Source organism: Epinephelus lanceolatus, chromosome 9 (assembly GCF_041903045.1).
Source record: "Epinephelus lanceolatus isolate andai-2023 chromosome 9, ASM4190304v1, whole genome shotgun sequence".
NCBI lineage: Eukaryota > Metazoa > Chordata > Actinopteri > Perciformes > Serranidae > Epinephelus > Epinephelus lanceolatus.
The window spans coordinates 22,397,201-22,421,540 of NC_135742.1; the positions used below are offsets into that span (position 1 = coordinate 22,397,201).

At 41.7% G+C, this 24,340-nt stretch overlaps 1 protein-coding gene and 1 long non-coding RNA gene across 5 annotated transcripts in view; one reads left to right on the forward strand and one right to left on the reverse strand.

Moving 5' to 3' along the window:
• The window catches only part of pdlim5a (PDZ and LIM domain 5a), an 84,865-nt gene that overhangs the window by 44,997 nt on the left and 15,528 nt on the right, over window positions 1-24,340 (forward strand). The window contains exons 4-9 of one of the 4 annotated variants that reach the window (XM_033619086.2): window positions 4,562-4,604; window positions 10,141-10,166; window positions 11,342-11,362; window positions 11,479-11,496; window positions 11,935-12,107; window positions 12,339-12,375. In XM_033619086.2, the coding sequence (XP_033474977.1) occupies window positions 4,562-4,604; window positions 10,141-10,166; window positions 11,342-11,362; window positions 11,479-11,496; window positions 11,935-12,107; window positions 12,339-12,375 (318 nt within the window). Of the gene's footprint in view, window positions 1-4,561; window positions 4,605-5,973; window positions 6,399-10,140; window positions 10,167-11,341; window positions 11,363-11,478; window positions 11,497-11,934; window positions 12,108-12,338; window positions 12,376-19,153; window positions 19,211-19,533; window positions 20,212-20,314; window positions 20,459-20,565; window positions 20,641-20,795; window positions 20,922-21,153; window positions 21,319-24,340 lie in introns of those variants that run through there. The other 3 variants (XM_078170689.1, XM_033619087.2, XM_033619083.2) reach the window with 3 other exon arrangements.
• On the reverse strand, window positions 14,071-19,095 carry LOC144464272 (uncharacterized). Its single transcript, XR_013492029.1, has 2 exons — window positions 18,587-19,095; window positions 14,071-16,955 (listed from the first exon to the last, which is right to left on the reverse strand). It is a non-coding gene; the product is annotated as an uncharacterized LOC144464272 (long non-coding RNA).

Sequence of the window (24,340 nt, forward strand, 5' to 3'; positions counted from 1 at the left end):
GTTTACAATATTTCCTGCAGAGCTGGATGGCATTTTTGAAAGACGTCTCACTGTTTTCCCTTTAAATTAAAAAATAATGGTTGGAGAGAGTGGAAACAGAACAGAGATAATAACAGCCCATGAAAGCAGGTTGTCAGTGTTTCTGCATTTCCCAAAAATCCATCAAAAATCAGACTAACACAACAATATATTTTTGCGCACGCAAACCCTGATGATCAAATATAAAAGACAAATAAACTGATTTTTAAATAACTTGGAATATGGAAACATGTTTTAGCTCCATCATCGCAGCCACAGCCTGCACTCGGATGTGGTGAGGTATCAAAGCAAAACCAAAATGGCTGTCACCACAAAGACTGGCTGGAAAAACACAGACTCACAGTTACATGAACAGACCAAGAGCTCTGTTATATGATATAAAACCTCCATGAACATGAAACGGTGTAAAAGAAACGCAGACACGTACAGCCTGACAGTTAACATGGAACATGCAGGGATACAAATGCAAACGCAGAGAGCAGAGCACATGTTTTATAGCAGCTGCTCTTAAAGTATGAATCAAATTAAAGTGTTGGTCAGGAGAACACACACACACATACATGTACAGGCCAGTAAATGTTTCCATTCGGTGTGCAGGGAGGTAGACGTAATGTCATGTTTGTCACCGTGACACTGTCAGTGTCTTTATTGCATCCACTTACTCTCTGACCCTCACACATTTGAGCTATGAAGAAACATTCCTCTGGCAAAGTGTTTGAAACGGCGCAAAGTCCTGTTGTTCCTCCGCTGTCGTCAGCCCCCAACAAAAGCCCCATATTCTAGTGACATATTTTTATCCTTCCCGAATTTCAAAATGAAAATCAAATTTGGTTACTGCTGTTTTAATACCAAAGGTACCACGAATGCAGCATTTATTCAAAACACGTTTTCTGAGCCACAGTTGACACAAACGGCTTCTTAGGCTTCAGGAAGATCAACCTGGATAGTTACAACCCTCGGAAGTTCTCCCAGAGTCCCAGCAACATAAAAGGCATGTTAATAAACCAGTAGGTTGCTTGTTTGAAAGCCTGAAATTACCTTTCCCTGGAGAAAAAGCTCTGAAAGCCTCTGAGTTAAAATAAACTCTGGTTCTCATTCACGTTCTAGCGGGCATCTTTTTTTTCCCCTCCCTCTTACCATATGACCCCAACACATTTCCATGTTGGTGTTTCCAGTTTTAGCTGCAGTGTAATCGAGGCTACAGCACACAGGGATGATGGTGACGTATTTGAAATACCTACTTGATACCCTGGCGTTCCACTTCCTACTCGATGTGCCTCACACTTGTCTGTGTCATTGGTTGCGCAAGGGAGATCATTGCTGTCCTCAGATCAGCTTTGATGTCAGTAAATATTTTGTTGTCACCCTAATTGGATACTTGTTGAACTATTTACAGTATAGTGTGTCCATGGAAACCCACAAGCTAGGTGTACTGCTGATATAGTGCTACTGAGACAAAAAACAGATGAGATGTATTGTTTAAAATGATAACAGGAATGTCCTTAACGCTTTAGTAGATGCTCCGGAGGGATTCCTTTGCTTGTTGAGCGGGGGAGTCTCTGCCTTAGTCTCCCCCATCTGGCAGCGGAAGTAATTTGATGCGTGCTTGCCACCTTTTATTTTGCCTTTCTTTTTTTTCACTTAAATCCTTACTTTGAACACTGAGATTCTGTTTGTTTTTTTTTTTTTGCTGGGGCATCCACTCCAGAAACTTCTCCTTGATGCTTCACAGGATTTTACACCATAACTTACACCTAGCTGCGGCTCTGTCACCAGGGTTCCTTCCCCCTTCCTTTTTATACCACCATGCTGTGGCCAGAGGCATTAGGTTGTCCATCCTCTCACTAACACGATATCTCAGGAATGCCTGGAAGGAATTTCTTTTTGGCACAAATGACCACCTGGACTCAAGGATGAACTGATTAGACTTTGGTGGATAAAGGTCAAGGCTATTGTGACCTCACAAAACAAGTTTCTGGCCATAACTCAACTCAAGAAGTCATATACTAATTCTGACAAAATTTCACTATATAGGATTCTATATTGAATATAATGACAAAGTGTTGATATTTTATATCCATATGGTCAAAGGTCTTCACTGTGACATCATACTGTTCTGCAAGAACATTTTTCTGAACATTATTTGATGTCATAACATTCGGTCAGATACTAATTTACTAGTTTCCTATTTTAGATGCTAGCGTCTTTGCAGCAACATCCATATTTGTAGCACTGTCTAATGTCATGGCTAAATATGAGTCTGGACAAACATGGATGCAAATTGAAACTTGACTGGTTGGCGAAGGCTTACAATAGTGAGGCGGTAATTCTAGTTCAGTCAGGAACACTTTAGTCAAAGAAAACTTTATTTCCATTTGCAGTGTTATATTTGGTGGCATGGCTCTGTTCTGGGGCCTCGCTGCCTTTCCTCAGGCCTAGGCAGAAAGCATCTTCCACGAGCTTACGTGGAAAACCAAAGGCAGAGAGAGCACAAATCTCTGCCCTTCCATGTGCAAACAACAAAAGTCTAAGGCAGAGAGGGCAAACCTCCCTGCCCTTCCATGCACCTACATGGAAAGCCTGAGGCAAGGAGAGCGCCTGGGAACAGAACAGAGCAGCATCAATGACAAACAGAAATGACAATGATAAGTCAGACACAGCATGAAAAGGAGGAGCTGGGGTGGAGGCAGGTTGCAAAGCAGCTTGCTGAGGAAGCAGCAACAGTAGGCAGGCTAGAGCAGTTTAAATAGGGCACCCTGAATGAGATTAACCAATTGGTTGCATAGAAAGGAATCATGTGATCTATCACCTGACTCCCTTCCATCAATCAGCTGCTCCATCAGTTGATTGAGCTGTTTGAGATCAGCTGATGTAGCTGGGATGTGAGATGAGCTTGACATCGTGTCCTGCCTGAACTACCGCTATGCACAATTTTTAATTCTTTATTTCAAACTGTCAACATAGTATCAGAAGAAACATCAGAATCATGCACATACAAATGAAAAGCAGTGCAAAACAGAAAAAGACAACAAAACCGAAACAAATGTAATGTCAAAGAATAAATGAATACAATTGGTTGGTTCACATAAAATGTATCATTTCTAGCACACCTGCATAGAAATGTGACACCAAACTGCAGTATATTGAGAAATACAGAAAGTTTCTCTAGAGGCTTAATCAGTGTGTGAACTGCTTTGGCAAGAGCTACAAAGTGACATAAGTTTATTCACATATAAACTCCTAATCCACTCTTCTTTACTCTGAGTGTGAAACCCTAACCACAATCAGGGTTCTTTAAACATTCCCATCTCAGAGGATTTTATCAGTAAACATTTTTGTTGGCAGCTCACAGTGTGGAAGATGTTAAGCTCAGACCTGCTCATCATTCTCCTCCAAAGTTCTTCAAACTTTGCTTGAGAGTTACATCTGACTGCGGTACAATAGTTTAATGGCAAGATGCCTATTTTGCTTCAGGTGTTGAAATCATCTCAGATCCTCATGTGTTGACGGAGCAGAACGGCATTATCAGAACACTGTTGGCAAACGACTGAGGAACAAGAGGCAGTGAAGACGAAGCCATGTGCACAAGTAGCTCTCTCTGACTGATGTGTTTTCAGCTACTACAAGGCTGTCGGTTCAAATTTGCAGAGGTGAAGGACATGAACCTCCCTCTGGAAGTTTCGAGAAGGGCTGCTCTGAGAGGAATGCGGGGCGGCTGCGATTCACGCGTCTTCGGTTACTGCACAGCTTACTTAACCTTTACTTTACGTTAACGCTTGTATTTTCCTCTTTATATCACGCTATCATCACGCACCACTGCAACCATTCATTTGTTCCATGTGTGTATCTGTTTCCTTTATATAAATGACTTAAGAGAAAAGAGGGAAGATTGATCCATAACTGCTGTAAATGATTGTTTTAGTTAATGTTGTATTGAGTAGTGTGCTATTCAATCAATATCCATTTAAACCAGCCAAATAAAAACACTGTAAACAGCTGAAAAATGATCTGTTATCACCTCTGGCTCACTTCAACAGTGCGGGTAGCTACAGGCATGTTCCTCAGATGACCTTTAGGTGAGCTCATGGCATCGAGAGTATCAAAGACCAAGAGTATCAGATTGATACAAGACTTTATAAGCTAAAAACAGCTGCCTTAAAAAACACACAGGCCACACTTTTTTAACCCTTGCAAGTTAAGTTTCATAGACACACAGATGCAAGGTGACTGTCCTCATGGGCCTCTATGCTGAGAGGTCAAGTGTAGTCATACTTCACCATAACCACAGTTTCTCTGAACCTCAGTAAGATCTTAATGTTTTACAGTAAAGCCCGAGCTATTTTACCCACATGGTGTTAGCTAACAGTCATTTAAATCTACTATGAGAATGCATTTTCAGATATCAGAAATTTTAAAGAAAATGTTGGAATGAAAAAGAATTGTGCAATCATAACTCATGCACTGTCTCTTTCTGCTCTCTCTCTCTCTCTCTCTCTCTCTCTCTCTCTCTCTCTCTCTCCAGGGCCCCCAGTGTTACAAAATCTCCTCCTCCTGTGGCACCAAAGGTACTGTTACACAGCATGTCACTGAAACGACAGAACATTTTATACACTTTATTGCACAGCCTGTCTATTTGTAGAAACAAAGCAATCATAAAATGTTACTATGTGATGAACACGAGGCACGCCAAGTGACAGATAGATACATTTTTAGATAATGTAATTTGTAATTTCAGAATAATGTAATTGTTTTGTAATCTGTGGAGTTACTTTTGAAGAGTAAAAAGAAACTTGTGACATGAAAAGTTATTAAATCAGTGACTGATTGCATATAAAAAAAAGAGAAAGGGAAAACTAAATCACCTGGGGTACCAAGTGCTTTAACTACATTTCTGTAGTTAACTACACCCTTCTGAAACGATGCCATGCACACAAATTTTGCTGCATGAAAACCACCACTGTCTTGACTTTTAGTAATCATGTTTTTTTATGTTGCTACATGTTTTTTTTTATTTTAAATGACAATTCAATATACTGATGCTTCTCTATTCCCAAAAAGATCATAGATCACATTTACAGGAACTAAACTGATTGATTTTTTCCAGCCATTCTTAAATTGAATCAAACTGTATTGTATGGGCAGATTATAAGCTTTGACTCTTAGACTCTGATCACACAGAAAGTGTTTTAGCAGCTGGAGGAGTTTTTGTGTTGCGACGTGCCTCGCGTTTTTGCCGGAGCGCTCTGAACTCCTTAAGTTAAAAAACTTCAATTGAGAGCTCAAAAGCGCCTCACATCCTCTCAGCTTTTCTCCCATTGTCCAATCGGATGATTTGAGAGGCGGGCCCTCTGTGGTGGTCATAACAACAAGTTAGCAGTTGGTAAACAATGGAGGAGAAGCTGGTGGTAGCGGTTGCTTCATACCCAGAGCTATACAGCCTAATGATAGACAGCAGGTTGTCAGATTGCTCCCAAGTCATTCTAAAATATGCCTGGAAATGGCCGTCATGGATGCGAAGCTCCTGGACCAACTGGTGGTACTCCTGTGATCCACCATCATAATAGGGTCTCATGTACCCACACAGATCTCCGTTTCCCTGTGCCCAACAAACTATTTACTGACAGCTTCTCACCCTCAACCAGAGCTACAGCAGGTACCCACTGCCTGTCCATTTTTGTAACAAGCAACTAATGACAATAAAAAAACGAAGAAGGCGTTTTTTTTTCACAAGTGGCATTTAATTTTAAAAAAAGGTGGTGCGGTGCGTCTCGTGTTTTGCAACCTGTAAAACACTTTCTGTATGATCGGAGCTTTATACAGCATAAAGCCTGTGGTACAAACACAAAATACGACCTGAGAGGCATCAGTATAGCGTGTGCTGTGTTGTGATTTGTTTTTCGTTTGTATTTGCATGCTCTTCTCTCATGCCGATAGGACAACAGATCAGACATCATAAAACCAGTGGCCCTCACCCATCCCCCTCCACCATCTCACCCCCACCCTCACTCCTCCAGCCCCTCCACCATCCACTACAACAAGGCCCCCCGACCTTTCGGGTGCTGTGCAGAGAGTGGGTACCCTCCCTCACAGTCACCTTCCACTCCCTTCATCCCATCCCCATCCTCTGCCTTCACTCCTGCCTCCTCCCAAACCAGCTCTCCTCCTCCCCCTCCACCTCCTGTCTCTGACCCATCCTCTTCCTCCTCCTCCTCCCCGCCTGTCCTCGTTGCGCCACAGCCATCAGTGTATAACACACCGATCAACCTCTACTCCACTGAGAACGCATGTGAGGTGGCCATGGGGCAGAGGCGGGGCCTGTTGGAGAGTCAGGGCGGAGCCTTGCCTTTGCAGTTTAATGGGTGAGTGGCGTTCTCTCCAGCCAATCAAACAAATGAATCACTTCTCTGCATTTTTATCTCCCTACAACTTTCTCCGTCTTGGCTCTGTTCAAGCTGTCGAAAGGACGAGATGCTCCATGACCTCTCAAATGTCTGCTATAAAATTTTTAGTGTTATCCATCTTATGTCACAGTTTATGTTTCTGATTGAAAACTGTTTATTCCATGCAGCTCGCCAGACTTGGAATGTTGACATCTTTTCAAAGTTCTTCCACATCATTAAATCAGACTTACATGTCTGTTTGGTGTTTAGACGAGAAAAACATACTGCTGCACACTGTATCGAGATCTGCGGTTTGACTCAGCAAGACAAGCCGAATTATGATGCCTCCGTTTGTGAATGTTGTTTATTAGTGTTGAAAAGTGACAGTCACAACTTGGCAACGTGCTGCTGGTTCAGTATAACATACAAACGTCAACAAACGAAAATATATTGCCAGTTCCTTGTGTACTGTGTCATGTTCGAGAACTTTAATTACCAGTCTGGAAACATGGATATGTAAGCAAACTAAAATGGGTTAATGTTTGTTGACTGTAGGAACTTGAGAGGGGAAAGTCTTCATGATAGATATTTAATAGTTGGGTTCTTGTGAGGAGCTCTTGCAGTCTTGTCAAAATAATGGAACATAGGCCTAATGAAACATAACTCATACAAACTGAATGAGAGTAGAACAGACATTCAACTGTTTTCTAGGGTTATTTGACCAGTACAAAACAAAATGGTGATTGTTGTTAGTTTTTTATGGTGACAACACACCTCAGTAGAACCGAAAAATGTGTCACACCTACTGGTTTGAGGGCTGTTTTGGCCTATTCTTACATCTATTTTCCTTATTAAACAGAAAAATACAACTATACACCAACCCCAGTTTCTTTCTTTCACCACTAAGACTATTGCTGGCCTCATGGTAAAACACTTGATTCAAACTTGAGAGAAACTAAATAAAACTCACAGAAACCATCGTGGTTAGTCTTATTAGTTATCTAATTAGTAGGGCTGCCCCTGGCTAAGAAATTTTCTAGTGAACCAACATTTAGGACCATTAGTCAACTAGTTGTCTGCATGTTTACGATATTAATTTAATCATTAAATTATATGTTTTGGGGAGGGGCAACACAATGGTTTGAGATGAAGGTGTGAGAAAGAATAGTATCAGTAACATTGTTCACACTGTGCTACATTACAGAGAAATACAAAACTGTACTAATGAACCTTCATTAATATAGGCCTATATTTTATCTACAAGTGCACGTCACACACTGAGCGAGCCGCCTGTTAATGACGCTGTCGGCAAAGCAGTAGTGATTGTGCTAAGTGGCTAATGGGCATGTAGCTACTGACATGTTTCAGATGATACGTCATGTTTGTAGTGGACCAATGAAGATGAGTTTACATATCACCTTGGATTCGTCCTTCACCTTCTCAAAATGATCCCACACTTTGGATTTCCTGCCCGACATGTTATTAACTAGCCTGTGTAATAACCGCAGGTACCAGCCCTGTGGATTAGAGGCCATACACATGCCGCGTCTTTACATACATCATGTTTCAATAAACATGTAATTAATGGCAACAGAGAAAAAACAGTTACAGTAATATTTTTAAAAGTAACCGTAAAAGCAAATTTCCTCTGTAGAAAACATTAAAGAATAGGCCTACATCTGAATCTGACAGATTGCTTATTTGAAATCTACTCCACTGCTCATTTGGTCATTAGGGCAAAATCTCATCTCAGTGAATTCAAGAATTTATACGGAAGTTTACACTGACATTAGCTTGCTACACTGGTTGGCAAAGCTACCCATAGTAATGGCCACTGCTCTAACCATGCTGCTACACTGATTTTTTAACATGAAATTTACATTAAATTTTGCAAAAGATTAGAGATAAAATAATTACAAATATGTATGGACAAAGTAAAACATCCCTAGCATGATGGCTTTTCACTGATATTAACACATATCAACTTACTGCCATGAGATAAATCAAGCAGTTCTCACTCTCCTACTCTTTGTGAGTGCATTTTTGTTGTTTTCTGTTTCCAGTTTTCATGAATCATTCATGATATTCTATTAAAACACGTCTTTGCTTACACCCCTCCTGCTGTATTTTGTATCGAGGTCAGGTGTTTGAAGGCAGCGCAGCATCTAAAACATTTTAGTGGTTCCTAGCGCTTTAAGATAATAATAACTACTTAGTGCTCACTCAGCGCCTCTCTTTACATAACTCCCACCATCATCTTTTCCCCCCGCCTGTTTCTGTCCGCATCCCCATCTCTCCTCTCTCCAAAGGCATAGTGAGTATAACTATGCTGTGATGCTATGACTAAGCTGTGTATATATAGCCTGCATCGGTAACCAGATCGGTGTGGCATTTTCTTGTAGCAAATCAGTCAGTCAATGAAGGTTTCAGCCTTGAATCCATGTAGATTTACACATGCGCTGTGTCTCTTCACAGACTAACACACCTTCGTCATGCCACATTTTTCATTCATTCCTTCATTTATTTTCTTAGTGATCCATCTCAAAACAAAACAAGAGGGTGGATGTTTTTGATTTTATGACCTCAAGACACCAACTGGACTGAATATTCTCTTTTTCTGACTCATAATTTCTACATTTCATGTTTACACTCTGTGTGTGCTCTTTTCTGTGGGCAAAACTCTGACTAAAGGATACGTGGTTTCTCTCTCGGTGACACTCAGCAGACACCAGCGATCTGCACAATATAATCTTACAGCCACGCACAGACACACAAGCTGCCTTTCAGTTGGGTACATAGCCTTCCCCAAGTATCTCATATGTCATTTAATATCATGGGATACTTTAATAAAGCAAGATCTGGATCTGCCTTTAGTAGTTTAGGGCTTTGACTTGCTTTCTTCACATGAACTTTTCTGTCTCAGTGTTCTTTTCACCTTTTTGAATCCTATTTGCTTTTATTTCCAGTGATGTACTGTTTTGAAACTACAAACAGGTTTCGGTATTGAAAAGTATGGAATTCGATTTTACTCATTTCCAAGACTGGATAAGCCTTCTCAGGGTGCCCCATTTAACGTTTTTTCAACTCACTTTCGGTTCTTATTTATACTGTAAAAGAGACTAAAAGATGTGGGGGCAACAATGATATGGTGTTATTAATTCAATATGTTAAGGGGAAAAAAGAGAGCATAGGTAGCAGTAGTTCATTTCCTTGCTCTTTGTGCAGAGATGTTTGACAGTGAAACATCGTCCAACTTCCTGTGTAGGAGTATGGACTGAACAGCTACAATGAATAAATGCTGTTTTCTGACAGCTGGCTTGACAATGCCAAAAATTTATATAAATAATACAATTTAAACTACTAGCTATTTGTACTTAGATGACACATATGGTCTGGAAAATCCACCAAGAAGTCTGGAAGTATGAGTTTGGAAAAGGGTCATCCACAATAGAGGTCAACATACAGGTTCAGGTTCATACAGTTAGTTTCTTCTGGTATCTGTTAATTCAATTTTTATTTCTTGCTTGCTGAAGGGACAAAGTGAGACAGCATGCATGTTTGTCATTGCATTGTGCTTGCCTGTTTTGCATGCTGTAAATGTGTGCTTCGTTTCAGAGGGGATTTTTAAATGACGGCTTTCAATGGTTTTACCAGAATTTGGACATGTCAGTGTTCTCTGTCTTTCTCTCTTCCTTTCAACCCTTGTTCTTCTGCTTTGCAGACTGGAGCACCTCCTCAAGTCACAAAGTTAGTCTCTGAAGCATGTCAGGTTATGAGTGTTCGACTGCCTGTCTTCTGTTTTTTACTCATTCACCTCTCTCTGTACCTGTGTGTCTACTTTCTCATGGCAGCTGCATGCATATGCTTATGATTTTACTGCAGAGCATGATTCATGGTGGTTATGTTTTATAGTTCAGTTACCTTATTTGTCATGTTTGAATTATGCGAGAACTGCTGCACACATGCATTCAGCTAATTAAAATGGAAAGATTTTTGTGAGACACAATGCGCTGAGGCTGGAGCCTATCCCAGCTGACATTGGGCGAGAGGCGGGGTACACCCTGGACAGGTCACCAGACTATCACAGGGCTGACACATAGAGACAGACAACCATTCACACTCACGTTCACACCTACAGACAGTCACCAATTAACCTGCATGTCTTCGGACTGTGGGAGGAAGCTGGAGTACCCAGAGAACACCCACGCTGACACAGGGAGAACATGCACACGCACTCAAACATTATCGGACACTTCCAGTATAACTGTAAGTGTGTTCTCACATAGAGCCGTCAACACTCCCACACCCACATAGCTGCTGCTGTGACAAGAACGTGTTGAGAGACACTCATAAATCAGTCTATTCAATGTGCTAGGTGAGTGTGTTGGTGTGTGTGTGTGTGTGTGTGTGTGTGTGTATTTATAGGTGATTTATTGACAGCGGAGACTGAACGGTCTTCAATGCCCCTCTGTGTGTATGTGAGTGTGTTTGCCCTGAGAGTTGATTTAGTGACAGCCAATTAGTAACGAACCTGTCAGCACTCTGTTGCCAAGGAACGCTGTGGATTCGCACATATTTACTGTTCATGCACTCACAAAAACACACACCGCAGTGTTAAATTATAATCATGCTGCAATCAAATTTTCCTTTACCATTTATAAAATTCTCCCTCTGTTTTTTTTTTCTTTCCAAACTCTTCAAATTGTGCATGGCTTTACCTTTATAGAAACCCAGACAGTCCAGCAGCCCCACCGTGTGGCTGAAAACAGAACTGACTTGTCTCCATGGATATTTTGGCTCCATGTTTTGCATGCTTGGGTGTTGTGGCATATGGTTTTCCATCTATATTCTACTACCTTTAAACAAGAATTTCATTAATTCTTCAAACTTGTATCTCTTCCTCTACTTTACTCCCCTTTTAGTGGACCTCACAGTATTCTGAAGTAAGTCTTTGTCTCTCTATGTCTGTTATGAATGTTGTTGTTCTACTTTGCCCTGCCTTTATTCAGTCTGTTTCCTTTTTCCTCTGTCCTGCTTTTTTCTGTCATTGGTTTTCAAGAAAACCTCAACCACCAAGGTATCAGATTGGTTCAGACCTTTAACAAAGTGCCGTGGAATTTCCCCCATTTTTCATCTAATAAATCTAATAAACATCGTAGGTGATTTTTTCACAGTGTGCCACATTTTCACCTCATGTAACCTGCAGGCTAAAAATACTGATAATACCATTCCTCTAACTGCTGTATTGTGTGGTAAATAATGTGAATACATGTACATCAGTTTAAATCCTTAAAATGATCCTAAAATGACTAAACGGCTTTGTCTCACAGCCCACTCTGATAGACAGAGCTTACTTACAGTAGTCGAGTATAAAATGTTTCATTGGATCCCGCAACATTAAAAGTTTTACATTTCAATTTAATAACCTCTAAGGAAATGACATCAGTCTCCATCTTTATTACTTTCAAAGTATATTTGCTGATGTCATCCATCCTCTTCTACCCCGTCCTTCCAGAGTTCCCAGGAAGCACATTGTGGACACAGACATCCATTTTTACCATGTGCCCACTCATGCTGATGCCAGCAGGAAGCGCATAATGGAGGATACAGAGGACTGGCGCCCTCGCACCGGCACCACCCAGTCCAGATCTTTCAGGATTCTGGCTCAGATCACCGGTACCGAGCGTGGTACGTTACTGACACAGTAATGATCTTTGCAAAGTCATCACAGTCGTGCACCTGAACACATCTGAGCACAGGGCTCCATAGAGCAAACAAACATTGTGAAACCACTGTAACATTTATTTCTGAATCAAAAGATCAATAAAGCGCTTTCAGATTAATTATAAATAAAAGCTAAAGACCACATTACTTTTATTGTATTGTTATGTAATGGGCTTTCTGTTCTTTCGCTTGCAGCTCAAGATGAGGAAGCTGACACAGCCAAGAAGTCAAAGTAAGTGCTCCGAAACTGCTGACTGTGGTTTTAACAGTGCCAGGCTCCCTATCATCGGCTTTGTTTGTTGCTGTTTGTATAAGTGCATTGTGTGGAGTAACAATACATTTCATGCTGTTATATGATTGAACCAACACAGTCAGGTAACTCTAACATGTAAAGGAAGAGCACCAGTAAATGGAGCAGCAGTAAATCTGACTGCAGATCACTGTGGCACAGTTCTGGCAATTGTACTGATGCTGTGTTCTTCCTGTCTAGACGGCAGAGAAAGGATCACATTTGAGCCATTAAATCAAAAGCCAGACCTCTGTGCGCTGTGCAGTGTCCATATTTTTAGTCACTCCAAAAGTTCAGAAAGCACTTTTGATTAAATTCCCCTCTGAGATTGCTGGAAGTTGATTTTAAACGCTGTCATGTTGGTAGCTGGAAGTGTTCTCACCTGTGTTATGGTTTGTGTGTTTGGTTGTGAGTGTGACAGCCTTGCAGTGCTGCATGCTGTTATAACCTGTTGTGTCATTGACAGTCATGGCTAGACCGCTGGTGTTGTTCTCAGTGTGGTGTGATCCATCGGCTGTCCATTGCTCTCGGTTGGTTTGTGGCAAAACATGTGATCACCATGTGTCTGTGATCACCTGTGTTAACATGTGTACACTCCCACTGTCTGTGGGTGTCGGTGTGTGGCTTCACGGTTGAAATAATTCATCATTGCAGTCCATACTGGCTGAGACTCATGGGCTGCATTTTGACCTCCTGACACAGGAGTTCACTGTTCTCCGGATGTCTGTATTGATCTCTGTCATTTCCTATTCTGATGATGACAGCGAAACTGCACATCTCCACTCCATCAATCGTTCTGTGTGTATCATCAGCTTTGTGTTTGCTGCAGCAGCTCTTACCGTATCATCAGGCTTTTCTTGTGGCATGGCTGACAGTGTATCTCATTGCATATTGCAGGGCGACTACTACGTTTTTCCTAAATTATTCTTTTTCCTCTTGTGTGGTGTTTTTCTCTTCCTGTGATGGCAGAACGAACAAGACCACCACTCGGATGGTGATTGGTCCTAAGTACCACGAGCTGAGAGACTGGCACCATGGAGTGTCTGCTCGCACCCTCAATGTCCAGTAGACTGTGTGTGTGTCTATGTGTGAGTGTGTCTGTTGGTGTCTGTGGGTGTGATTGTCTACCTGTGTGTGTGTGTGTGTGTGTGTGTGTGCGTGTGTGTGTGTGTGTGTGTGCGCACACAATGTGTTTGACGTCTGTAGGTGGAACTGGAATAAAAGGTTGTGGACTGGTGGAAATAAAGCAAAGAAAACTGGAGTGAAAGCTTTCAAAGGAACTGTCAGAGTTTCTGTGTGTGTGTGTGTGTGTGTGTGTTTGTGCGTGTGCGTGTGCGTGTGCGTGTGGGCTTGTCCTTCACTGTTACTTTATGTGGCTACACTACGCTGGCCTCATTCAGACCTTTAACTAAGTGTTGCTTACGTGCTCCGCGACTCCACTGACTCCAACCCAACACATTCTCACTTCGACTTCGTCACACATAAGCCTTTGGTCATGGACTTTCCACGTCCAGAAAGGTATCCTAGGTACGTTGTTGACGTTCTGGGACACTGTGTCAAGTTCTGCCTGTTACATGTATTGCCTTCTTTCAAAATATACTTCTGTTTTCACAGGAAATTTACCATTTACATACAGTCTCTTTCAAAATAAAAGCACAACGTCGTTTTTTTTTTTTCCTTCAACAGTAAAAATACGTGGTTAGGTTTAGGAAAAATTAACAGGGTTTGGCTTTAGGATCTTATGGGAGGCAAACTCCGCTCTCTTGGGTGAAAGTCAGTGTTTTTTGGACCCATCACCAGCCCCAGTCGGACTTTTGCCACCTTAACTTTCATCCTTGTCCTGCCGCGTTTACCCCTGACGCTGCAACTGGCCGCGTATCATGTGTTAAAAGACATCTTTTTTTTGTTGGTTTCTGACGCCGCAAGTCACTGCCCAAGCGCCAGATTTCAACGACTTAGGAGTGAGACTGGCCTCTCCAACCCTAAAAGTATATTGTTGATGTGTAAATACTCACTTTTATTATTGTGTTCGTCTCATGATACCTCATGACTTTGGGTTTGGTTAAAGCATTTGGATGCTCCTTTCTGTGTATACAGAATGAAAGAGGAGGTATCTGCAGACTAATACACACTAAAACATTCATTTGGGTGGTTAGGATGAAGCATTGAGCCAAAAAAAGAAGTGTTACCAGCTGAGCCTTTGGTTATGTTACTACTGCAAGCAAAAGTGTCAAACGTCAGATTTTTCACGTGTCCCTAAGTCAGATACAGGTCTGATTTTTTTCTGCAATACGACCTCTGAGTCTGAACAGTCATATTGTAAGTAATGGGACTTTTATGCTACTCTAGATCGGCGTTCGTCACAATTCTATGCTAGCAGGAGTCACTTGGTAAATACAAACACATTATCAACATTAGACATCCTGAAATTCTGGAAGCTGTTTCAGTGAAGCCATTTACGTCACGATTTCTCCACTCCTACCTCCGACTCCACATCCACACACATCTCCGTTCAGAAGTGGCAGCCATTGCTCCTCAGAAAGCCATAATTAAATACTTAGCTCTCTTTCTCCTCATCCTTGTCCTTGTTATCATCTGCTCAGGCTGGCTCACGCTGCACATTTACTCACCCTAAACACTGACTTTAGTGGCCTCCATGTTTACTTCTAACTTCTTTATAATTGTTCTTTTGCGCAAGCCGGTCAGTCCAGAACCGTGACCAGCTCACTAAAGTCTGATCTGAGTATTAAATCCAAATTGAGTACTAAGGCTTGCATCAAATAGTCCTAACAAATTAAAACATGCAGCTGTCAGTCTGTATCTCTGCCTATGTCAGACTTCACTACACTACATATAGTCTTCACGACAGCACACACAGTACAGATACTGACTTTACATACTGCATATTGTATGTGCTGGCAGTGATAGAGACAGCACACAGGACCAGTTCCTACGGTAATGAGAAAAGGCGAGCAGCTCAGGTGGCCTGCTGAGAGTTGTACCGACAACATTTTATGAATCATTCATTCTGTGTTCATTCTTAAACATAGAACAACATGATGACACTCGGAAATCACAGGAATTCAAATGTATAACCAGACGAACCCGAGAGCCTGTTCTGTAAGTCTGCATACAGCTAATGAGAAAGACATGACTGACAAAACCATCCCACTCCTCAGAAAAACACGTCATTACTACACCGTTGTTGTCTCATTGTCTTCTGTGATGTGGCCAAAGGGGAAAGTGTTTGGTTTGGAGGAGGGAGTCTTTTTCTGAGATCATTGAAAATAGCAAATTTGGGCTTAATCTGCATGAGAGTGCACCCAGTGCCTTAGACAGCTATGTATGTTCCTTCCTGTTACTTGGACTGTTGTGTAACTAAATGTTACGGAAACCTATTTAAAGGCTTTAATGGCTTGTTTACATCTGTTGTATCCACTAGCATTGGAACTCTTTTATAGAAACTGTCTTGAAATATGGTGGCATCTGAAAAGTGGGAATAGATTTCAACTTGTCATGTGTGTATGTACAGTATATATAAACCAATAGCTTATATGCTCTCCTGCTTGGATGATACCAGACTGTGTAGATTGATGCTGGAAGACATTTGAATGGTAAAAGTAGGGCTGTACCGAATATTTCAAAGCTTTGAGGCCTTAAATTCTGAATTAACATTTGAATGTGCTGCACAGTTTTTCTCTTTAAACCCAGGTATTTCTGCACAATTACAGATAAAGTTTAGCTTCACTAATATTAGTAGTATTATTGTATTTGTAGAATTAGATTCCAGTGGTGGCTGCGTAGGATTGTTTCCAACTCGTGTGAGTGTTGTGAAGTCCAAATGTATTGAAAATAGATAGATGTAATCATATCCAAAATTCACAACATATTTGTATCTAATGAAATATTTCCCTTCATTCTACAGTAGGCTCCTTTGTGACATTGTTATCGTGGTTACAGGCCCCATCTTTGGCACAATGAGTGACTGCTAGTCACGCCGTATTTCTGCACCGAGCTGTTCAAATGTTGAGCAGAAAAAAATGCAAACACTTTAATTTAAATGCATTTCGGTAACCGCCTATCATGTTAGAGGTCATGGGGGGCGGGAGCCTATCCCAGCTGACATTGAGCAAGAGGCAGGGTACACCCTGGACAGGTCACCAGACTATCACAGGGCTGACACATAGAGACAGACAACGATTCATACTCACATTCACACCTACGGGCAGTTTAGAGTCACCAATTAGCCTGCATGTCTTTGGACTGTGGGAGGAAGCTGGAGTACCTGGAGAAAACCCACGCTGACACGGGGAGAACATGCAAACTCCACACAGAAGGGCTCCCACATCGTGGGGTTTGAGCCCCCCAGCCCCGGATTTGAACCAGGAACCCTCTTGCTGTGAGGCAACAATGCTAACCACTGTACCACCGTGCCGCCTGTGCTTTTATTATTTCATCATAATTTTTTGCCCTTACTGGATTAGCCCGCTGCCTACATGTATTTATACTGACATAACCAATGACTTACAGTACAGGCCAAAAGTTTGGACACACCTTCTCATTCAATGCGTTTTCTTTATTTTCATGACTATTTACATTGTAGATTCTCACTGAAGGCATCAAATCTATGAATGAACACATGTGGAGTTATGTACTTAACAAAAAAAGGTGAAATAACTGAAAACATGTTTTATATTCTAGTTCCTTCAAAATAGCCACCCTTTGCTCTGATTACTGCTTTGCACACTCTTGGCATTCTCTCCATGAGCTTCAAGAGGTAGTCACCTGAAATGGTTTCCACTTCACAGGTGTGCCTTATCAGGGTTAATTAGTGGAATTTCTTGCTTTATCAATGGGGTTGAGACCATCAGTTGTGTTGTGCAGAAGTCAGGTTAATACACAGCTGACAGCCCTATTGGACAACTGTTAAAATTCATATTATGGCAAGAACCAATCAGCTAACTAAAGAAAAACGAGTGGCCATCATTACTTTAAGAAATGAAGGTCAGTCAGTCCGGAAAATTGCAAAAACTTTAAATGTGTCCCCAAGTGGAGTCGCAAAAACCATCAAGCGCTACAACGAAACTGGCACACATGAGGACCGACCCAGGAAAGGAAGACCAAGAGTCACCTCTGCTTCTGAGGATAAGTTCATCCGAGTCACCAGCCTCAGAAATCGCAAGTTAACAGCAGCTCAGATCAGAGACCAGATGAATGCCACACAGAGTTCTAGCAGCAGACCCATCTCTAGAACAACTGTTAAGAGGAGACTGCGCCAATCAGGCCTTCATGGTCAAATAGCTGCTAGGAAACCACTGCTAAGGAGAGGCAACAAGCAGAAGAGATTTGTTTGGGCCAAGAAACACAAGGAATGGACATTAGACCAGTGGAAATCTGTGCTTTGGTCTGATGAGTCCAAATTTGAGATCTTTGGTTCCAACCGCTGTGTCTTTGTGAGACGCAGAAAAGGTGAACGGATGGATTCCACATGCCTGGTTCCCACTGTGAAGCGTGGAGGAGGAGGTGTGATGGTGTGGGGGTGTTTTGCTGGTGACACTGTTGGGGATTTATTCAAAATTGAAGGCACACTGAACCAGCATGGCTACCACAGCATCCTGCAGCGACATGCCATCCCATCCGGTTTGCGTTTAGTTGGACGATCATTTATTTTTCAACAGGACAATGACCCCAAACACACCTCCAGGCTGTGTAAGGGCTATTTGACCAAGGAGGAGAGTGATGGAGTGCTGCGGCAGATGACCTGGCCTCCACAGTCACCGGACCTGAACCCAATCGAGATGGTTTGGGGTGAGCTGGACCGCAGAGTGAAGGCAAAGGGGCCAACAAGTGCTAAACACCTCTGGGAACTCCTTCAAGACTGTTGGAAAAAAATTTCAGGTGACTACCTCTTGAAGCTCATGGAGAGAATGCCAAGAGTGTGCAAAGCAGTAATCAGAGCAAAGGGTGGCTATTTTGAAGAAACTAGAATATAAAACATGTTTTCAGTTATTTCACTTTTTTTTGTTAAGTACATAACTCCACATGTGTTCATTCATAGTTTTGATGCCTTCAGTGAGAATCTACAATGTAAATAGTCATGAAAATAAAGAAAACGCATTGAATGAGAAGGTGTGTCCAAACTTTTGGCCTGTACTGTATATTCATAAAGAAAGTTGATTTAAAAAAAAAGACTAATTCATTTCATTTGAAAATGATGACAGACATATGCAGCTTCATTTGAAAACCTCACTAAAAGCTTTAAATGGAAAACAAATAGCATTCGGTACAGCCCTAGGTGAAAGGTATATGCAGGTACAGGAAGGCTCCTGTCAGTGAGGAGGTGGTTCAGCTTTGATGGTGTGCAAAGTGACTGTATAAATGCTATAATGGCTTGTAATGTGAAGGTATTATTTCGAGGGCCTTGCTATGTAAAATAATTCTCCAGTGCCTTTACATTTATTTCATCCCTAATGTTTACTTACTGCTGATTGTTCTCACTTTAATAAGAGTTTGTTCTCTGTAGATCGTAATGGTGTTGCAGTTTGAAAACAGCTGAACATTTAGTGGCTGAAATTTATTTTGTGTGTTTTGCGTTTGGAAAAAAAAATATCATTCTATATTGTAGCTAATAAAGTGATTACGTTTTTTTCTTGTTTCCTTTTTTCTCTGTCTCTGGTGTCCCTTTCCTTCTTTCCTATCTCCCCTTCTTCCTTAGTTCCTCCACTTTTTGCTCTTCTAGTTGTCTCACTAAATCTGAGACACTCAGTGGGAAGGTCAGGTATTTATTCAGCCGTCATGTATCCTCTTCACCTGTCACGTTAAATTGTCCCGCAACACAGTAGTCACTATGTATAAAATGGCAGTCGAATAAAAGCTCACAGGGACTAACTAACCACATCCAGTCTGTAGTGTACAAGTGTTTAATAATTTGATGTGTGACACAACAAACGTTAATAATGCACTGGGATTTTGCAAGCTACAACACTGATTTCACACACAAGCACATTTCCTGATCTTTTCCACATCTCCACTATAACAAACTTCATCATCAGCCCAAATTATATATTTGAAATGCATTGACTGTTATCTGTTATCTGCCAGTGACAGATCTGCAACGCATCAATCCTCTGACCAAGTATTGGCTTCACTCTCAGCCTTCAGTAGACTGAATGATGCAGGAGCCACATCTGATCACATTGACCAACCAAGGCCACAAGCATCAGGCTCATCAGCTAATCATAAATGGCCAGAAGAGGGTGCTACAGTCCCCGACTATGTCCTCATTCCCAAACCTGGCAGCCTCTTTGAACCTCAGCATGAAGAGAACAATACGTCATCTGCAGCACCCCTTCACTTGGTTGCCGTCCCAATGATGTATTCGAGTTCTGTCGACATGTTTTGTCAAATACACCCGACCCATTTGTCTAACATGAACTATCCATTAGCTCCAGTGCTGGTGCCATTAACATACACAAGTTCAGTCCCAAGCCAGATCCCATCATCTCATGCCCAGAGGCCAGATGACACTTCCCTTGATGCAGTGTTTATGCCAGCCAACATCCCACAGTTTCTTGGATCGAATCCTGTTTATACCCAAACTCCAGCATCTTGTTTACCTGTTTCTAGTGTATTACCTGCTCAAGGGTTATACTTGTCACATGGTGGCGACCTCTCATTAGTCCAAAACCAAGCACCGGAGGCTTTGTCTGATCCTGTCCCAGCTGCTGCAGATAGTACAGCTACAGAGCCGCCGAGCTTTCAACTGCCCACAGCTGAGAGGTACATTTAGCTTTGGATGTTTTATAAAAGCTCACAGGATAAAATGCATAACAAGTCCAAAACTATAATCTTCTCCTTTACTTCTGGTACCTTGGCCTAGCAGTTTCCCTGTGGCACCACTAGAGGGCAGCAAAGGCCCAGAAAAGTTGGAGTCCAGCAGGCGTTTGACTGATGATGATGAGGATGACCACAGATTGTATAGACAAGCTACCGCACAAACTCCATCTGACCTTTCTCCTCAACACAGGTGCTGCACAACAATTCTAAACTTGATGCACATCAAAGAAACTTTTCAGTGACAGGTCATTAAATTGCTTCTACTATTTGTCCAATCTGTTATGTCTGTCCCCTCAGTTTCAAAGTCCAGGTCAATACTGATCGAGCACATATATCAGCACTTCATCATGCACTTTCTACCAAACCAGTAAGGTACAGTGTTAGAAAGTTTACTTACATGTTGCAGGAACTAGGAATTAGTTCACTTTATTAATAGAAACAATCCGACACGCTCACTGAAACAAAGTAGTTGTGATTTTTTTCTTTGGAGACATTTAATATCACTGTGGTTGTTTATTTGTGACTAGGAGAGAGCTCCTGTCAAGTCCTCTAGACTTCCTTCCCAGAGCAGCTCCCTGTCCCCCTCCTCTCACCCCCAGTGCTCCCAAACAGCTCTCACAAAATACACAGCACCGCAATCCAGAGCAAGCGAGGTAAACAGAGTGTACCAGTGTTGTGTGTGTGTGTGTGTGTGTGTGTGTGTGTGTGTGTGCTTCACCATGAAAGTATCCGTCTGTATCCCCCTGCCAGTGACCTCTATCTTCAGGCTTTTAATTGACTACTTCTAAGACCTTTTTCTGTCTCACAATCGACATCATGGCTCTGTCACAAGTTCCCTTTCATCATCTGCCTCCTCTCTTCCTCAATGTGTCATCACCTTGTCAGAAAAACTTATCAGAGCAGTCCGTGGCCTCCTGAGAAGGCAGTGTCACAGTCCTTATTGGATGCCCTGCTCATCACTCCAATAAGTCAAGCTCCGCCGCTACGCTTGAGGAAGAAGAAGAAGAAGCGTCGTAGCGTCAGTGAGCTGCACCTGCCCAAGAACAAGAGGTAGACGGGCAGACCTGGACAAAACTAGATTTTACTGTGTAACTACTGTGTCTGCTGCTTGAAAACTGAAAAGGACTGAGCACAATCACTATTAATCTGCATTCTTATGTTGTCATTGTTTTGGCTTCAACTTAAAGGGGAGCTACACCAATTTAAAATTCAAACATGTTATACCTGTAGGTAAAAGACGGCCAAAGCACATTACTAAACATGAACAACTCTCTCCCAAATCCAAAACTAGATTGCTAAGGCTCAAATTTGTGATATCATAAAGTGTAAAGTCTGCAGCTGCTCCATAGACGATGAATTGAAAGACATATAGTTGACACTGAGTGCTGCCAGGGGAACATTCTGAGTATATGGGTACATTTTCAGTTTCAGAGCTGAGAACACTACAATAGAATAAACCTCATTTGGGTATTAAAAAAGAAAACAAACATTCTGTGGATCCATAAAATCAGACTCCCACTCATTGCCTTGTGACAATACAAGTTTGAGACCTACTCCTCTGGAGTATGGCTTTGAAAGAGAGTGGGGGAGCGCGGGTATGACCTAACGGAGGGTAAATTGTAACATGGATAGAAAGAAACGATCTTTTTGTGCTTCCAGCCAGTTGACCACAATACCACCAAACAGTGACCCACAGAAGACCCACAACAAAGAGTGTTTTCGGGCAGCATAAGTAAATTTCTTTGGCATACTTGTTTTTCGATTGCTGAGCTGTCTGTGTGTGTCAGCGAATCCAACCATAGATCATCTTAACAACTGTTGCCTGAACCATAGCACCATTTTGAGCCGTGTAACCAACTTCTAGCAAGTGTTGGTTGGTTGGCCTGATAAAATGTCCACCCAGCGGGGTTAGTTGTAATGTGGCGTTTCACAGTCTTGTCAATAGTCATAAATTCAACACTCATATTTTGACAAGTGGATCTAGGTTACCCAATCCATGTACATCTATTGGTCGAACCACTGAATATGGATGTAGACTAACAGATGGATGGATACCTGTACAGATACCTATCCTTCCCTTAATGTAGATTTAGACCCATAGTATATAGATAGAATTGTATTGAATTAATTACAAAAAATAATTAATCTCAAACAGTTTTAGTGACATTCAGCCCAAACTAAAATATGTTAGGTTGTGCCTCGCTCTCCCCTAGTTTGTGTTTACGAATACTTTCCTAGGCCATGGAAATTATGGAAAGTTGTTAATTTAGGTGGTGCTCCCCTTTAAGTACAGTTTGTCCAGGTCTAAGTCCTGAAAAGAGTAGCATTAATATAGTTATCTTCCACTAAATAATGTGATATAACATGTGGAGACTCTCACTGTGTGTACCAATGTAACGTGATGCATGAAGCTAGCACTCAAACTTACTTTAACAAGGCAAGCAACCAGGATAGAAAATATTATATGTTATATTTGTTGTACAGTTTGACTAATATACTTAATATATATTTTTAAATGTTAGATCTATAGCTATTTTTAACACATGGTGTAAACAGCCCTTGAGTCCACTGAACATGCCATTCATTGCCGTGAAAAAGCTATGTTTGGTCAGAGCATGCCAGCACCAGAAGACACGGTCCATATGTCTCTGTGGAGACAACTCATACCAACTATGACATTCTGTGGTCGCTGTGAAACAACTTGGCAGCTTCTCACACAGATCCGTCATTGGCTAGTGGACACAACTGTACACATATAAACCGTGAAGTATGAAAAGTGTGTGTGTGTGAGGGAGAGAGTTTGATTGGGTGTCTGTATGGATGGACATCTTTGTCATTGTGTGTGTGAATGCACACGCATGGATGGTATAGTGTGTGAGGATTGAATTTGATCCAAAGAATATCACAGGGCTGAATTATAGACCATCTGTTGTGTGGTGGAGAGAGCTGCTGGACAGCAGTCAGCTATGTTAATGGACCATTTGTTCAGTGTTCAAACCAAACCAACACATTTATGAGATGCATAATACAAGCTCTCGTCGGAGCTACAGTACACAAGGGGTTACTTAACATATGTAAACACTTGGGGGACTGAAACGTACCTTTTTTCCCTCTCATTATCGCTTAATACCAGCAAACAAAAAGTTGAATTATTAGGCAGCATGCAGCGCTGAAAATAGACTTTGGATTAGATAAACAAGGAACAACAGAGACGCACAGCAAGGCCACTGACAGGGAAATAATACATGATTTTAAAATTCAAGCTTGCACTGTACTGATGTAAAAAAGAAATCTGAGACAGAGCAGAGAGGAGAGACGGAGAGAAGAAAATAAATGAATCCCTCCTTCCTCCCATCCCTCTTTAATTATCCCTTTAGTTAACAAGGTTCATATGTGGCCCAGTACGTCCAGATGGTCCTCACTCTAACTGGCTACTATTGAATCAAAACAGCGGGGCCTCCATAATTCAACCAATCACAGTCTTGCAGAATACAATTAGGTCCCCATGTAATTGGCCTGATTGGTGGAGAATATTAACGAGCTGTGCCGTAATTGGCTCTAATGAATGAAGGACTGGGGAGCATCTTATTTCCTGCTCTACTTGTCACCTGTTGTTAGCCAATTCCCAAAGCTAATGTGAATGAATGCGGTTAGCTTGTTCGCCGAGATAATTTGAATAGATGGCACTATGGCCTTTAATCTCACACAGCGTTATAGCTTAATGGCATAATGAAGATGAAGTCCTTCCTGTTCTTACAGGACCACTCAGCTTGATAACTTGACGTCAGCTGAGGCTCTTGTTTCTGTTTTAATATAGAGAAAACAGCAAATGTATTTTGGTTAATTAGCCATAGTGCTTACTACCTACATGGTTACTTATGGTAGTGATTTGCCAAGTTGGGGGTCACTCACTGGCTGAACTGCTCACATTTAATGTCCACAGTAAGGTCATAAGGGACTGCAAGTAGATACTGATTTGTGTTATGGGGTCACAAGCTGAAAACACTGAGAACTATTCACTTGTGAAGTTAATCCCACCTTTTGATTTTAAGATTAAGGGGAGACACTACAG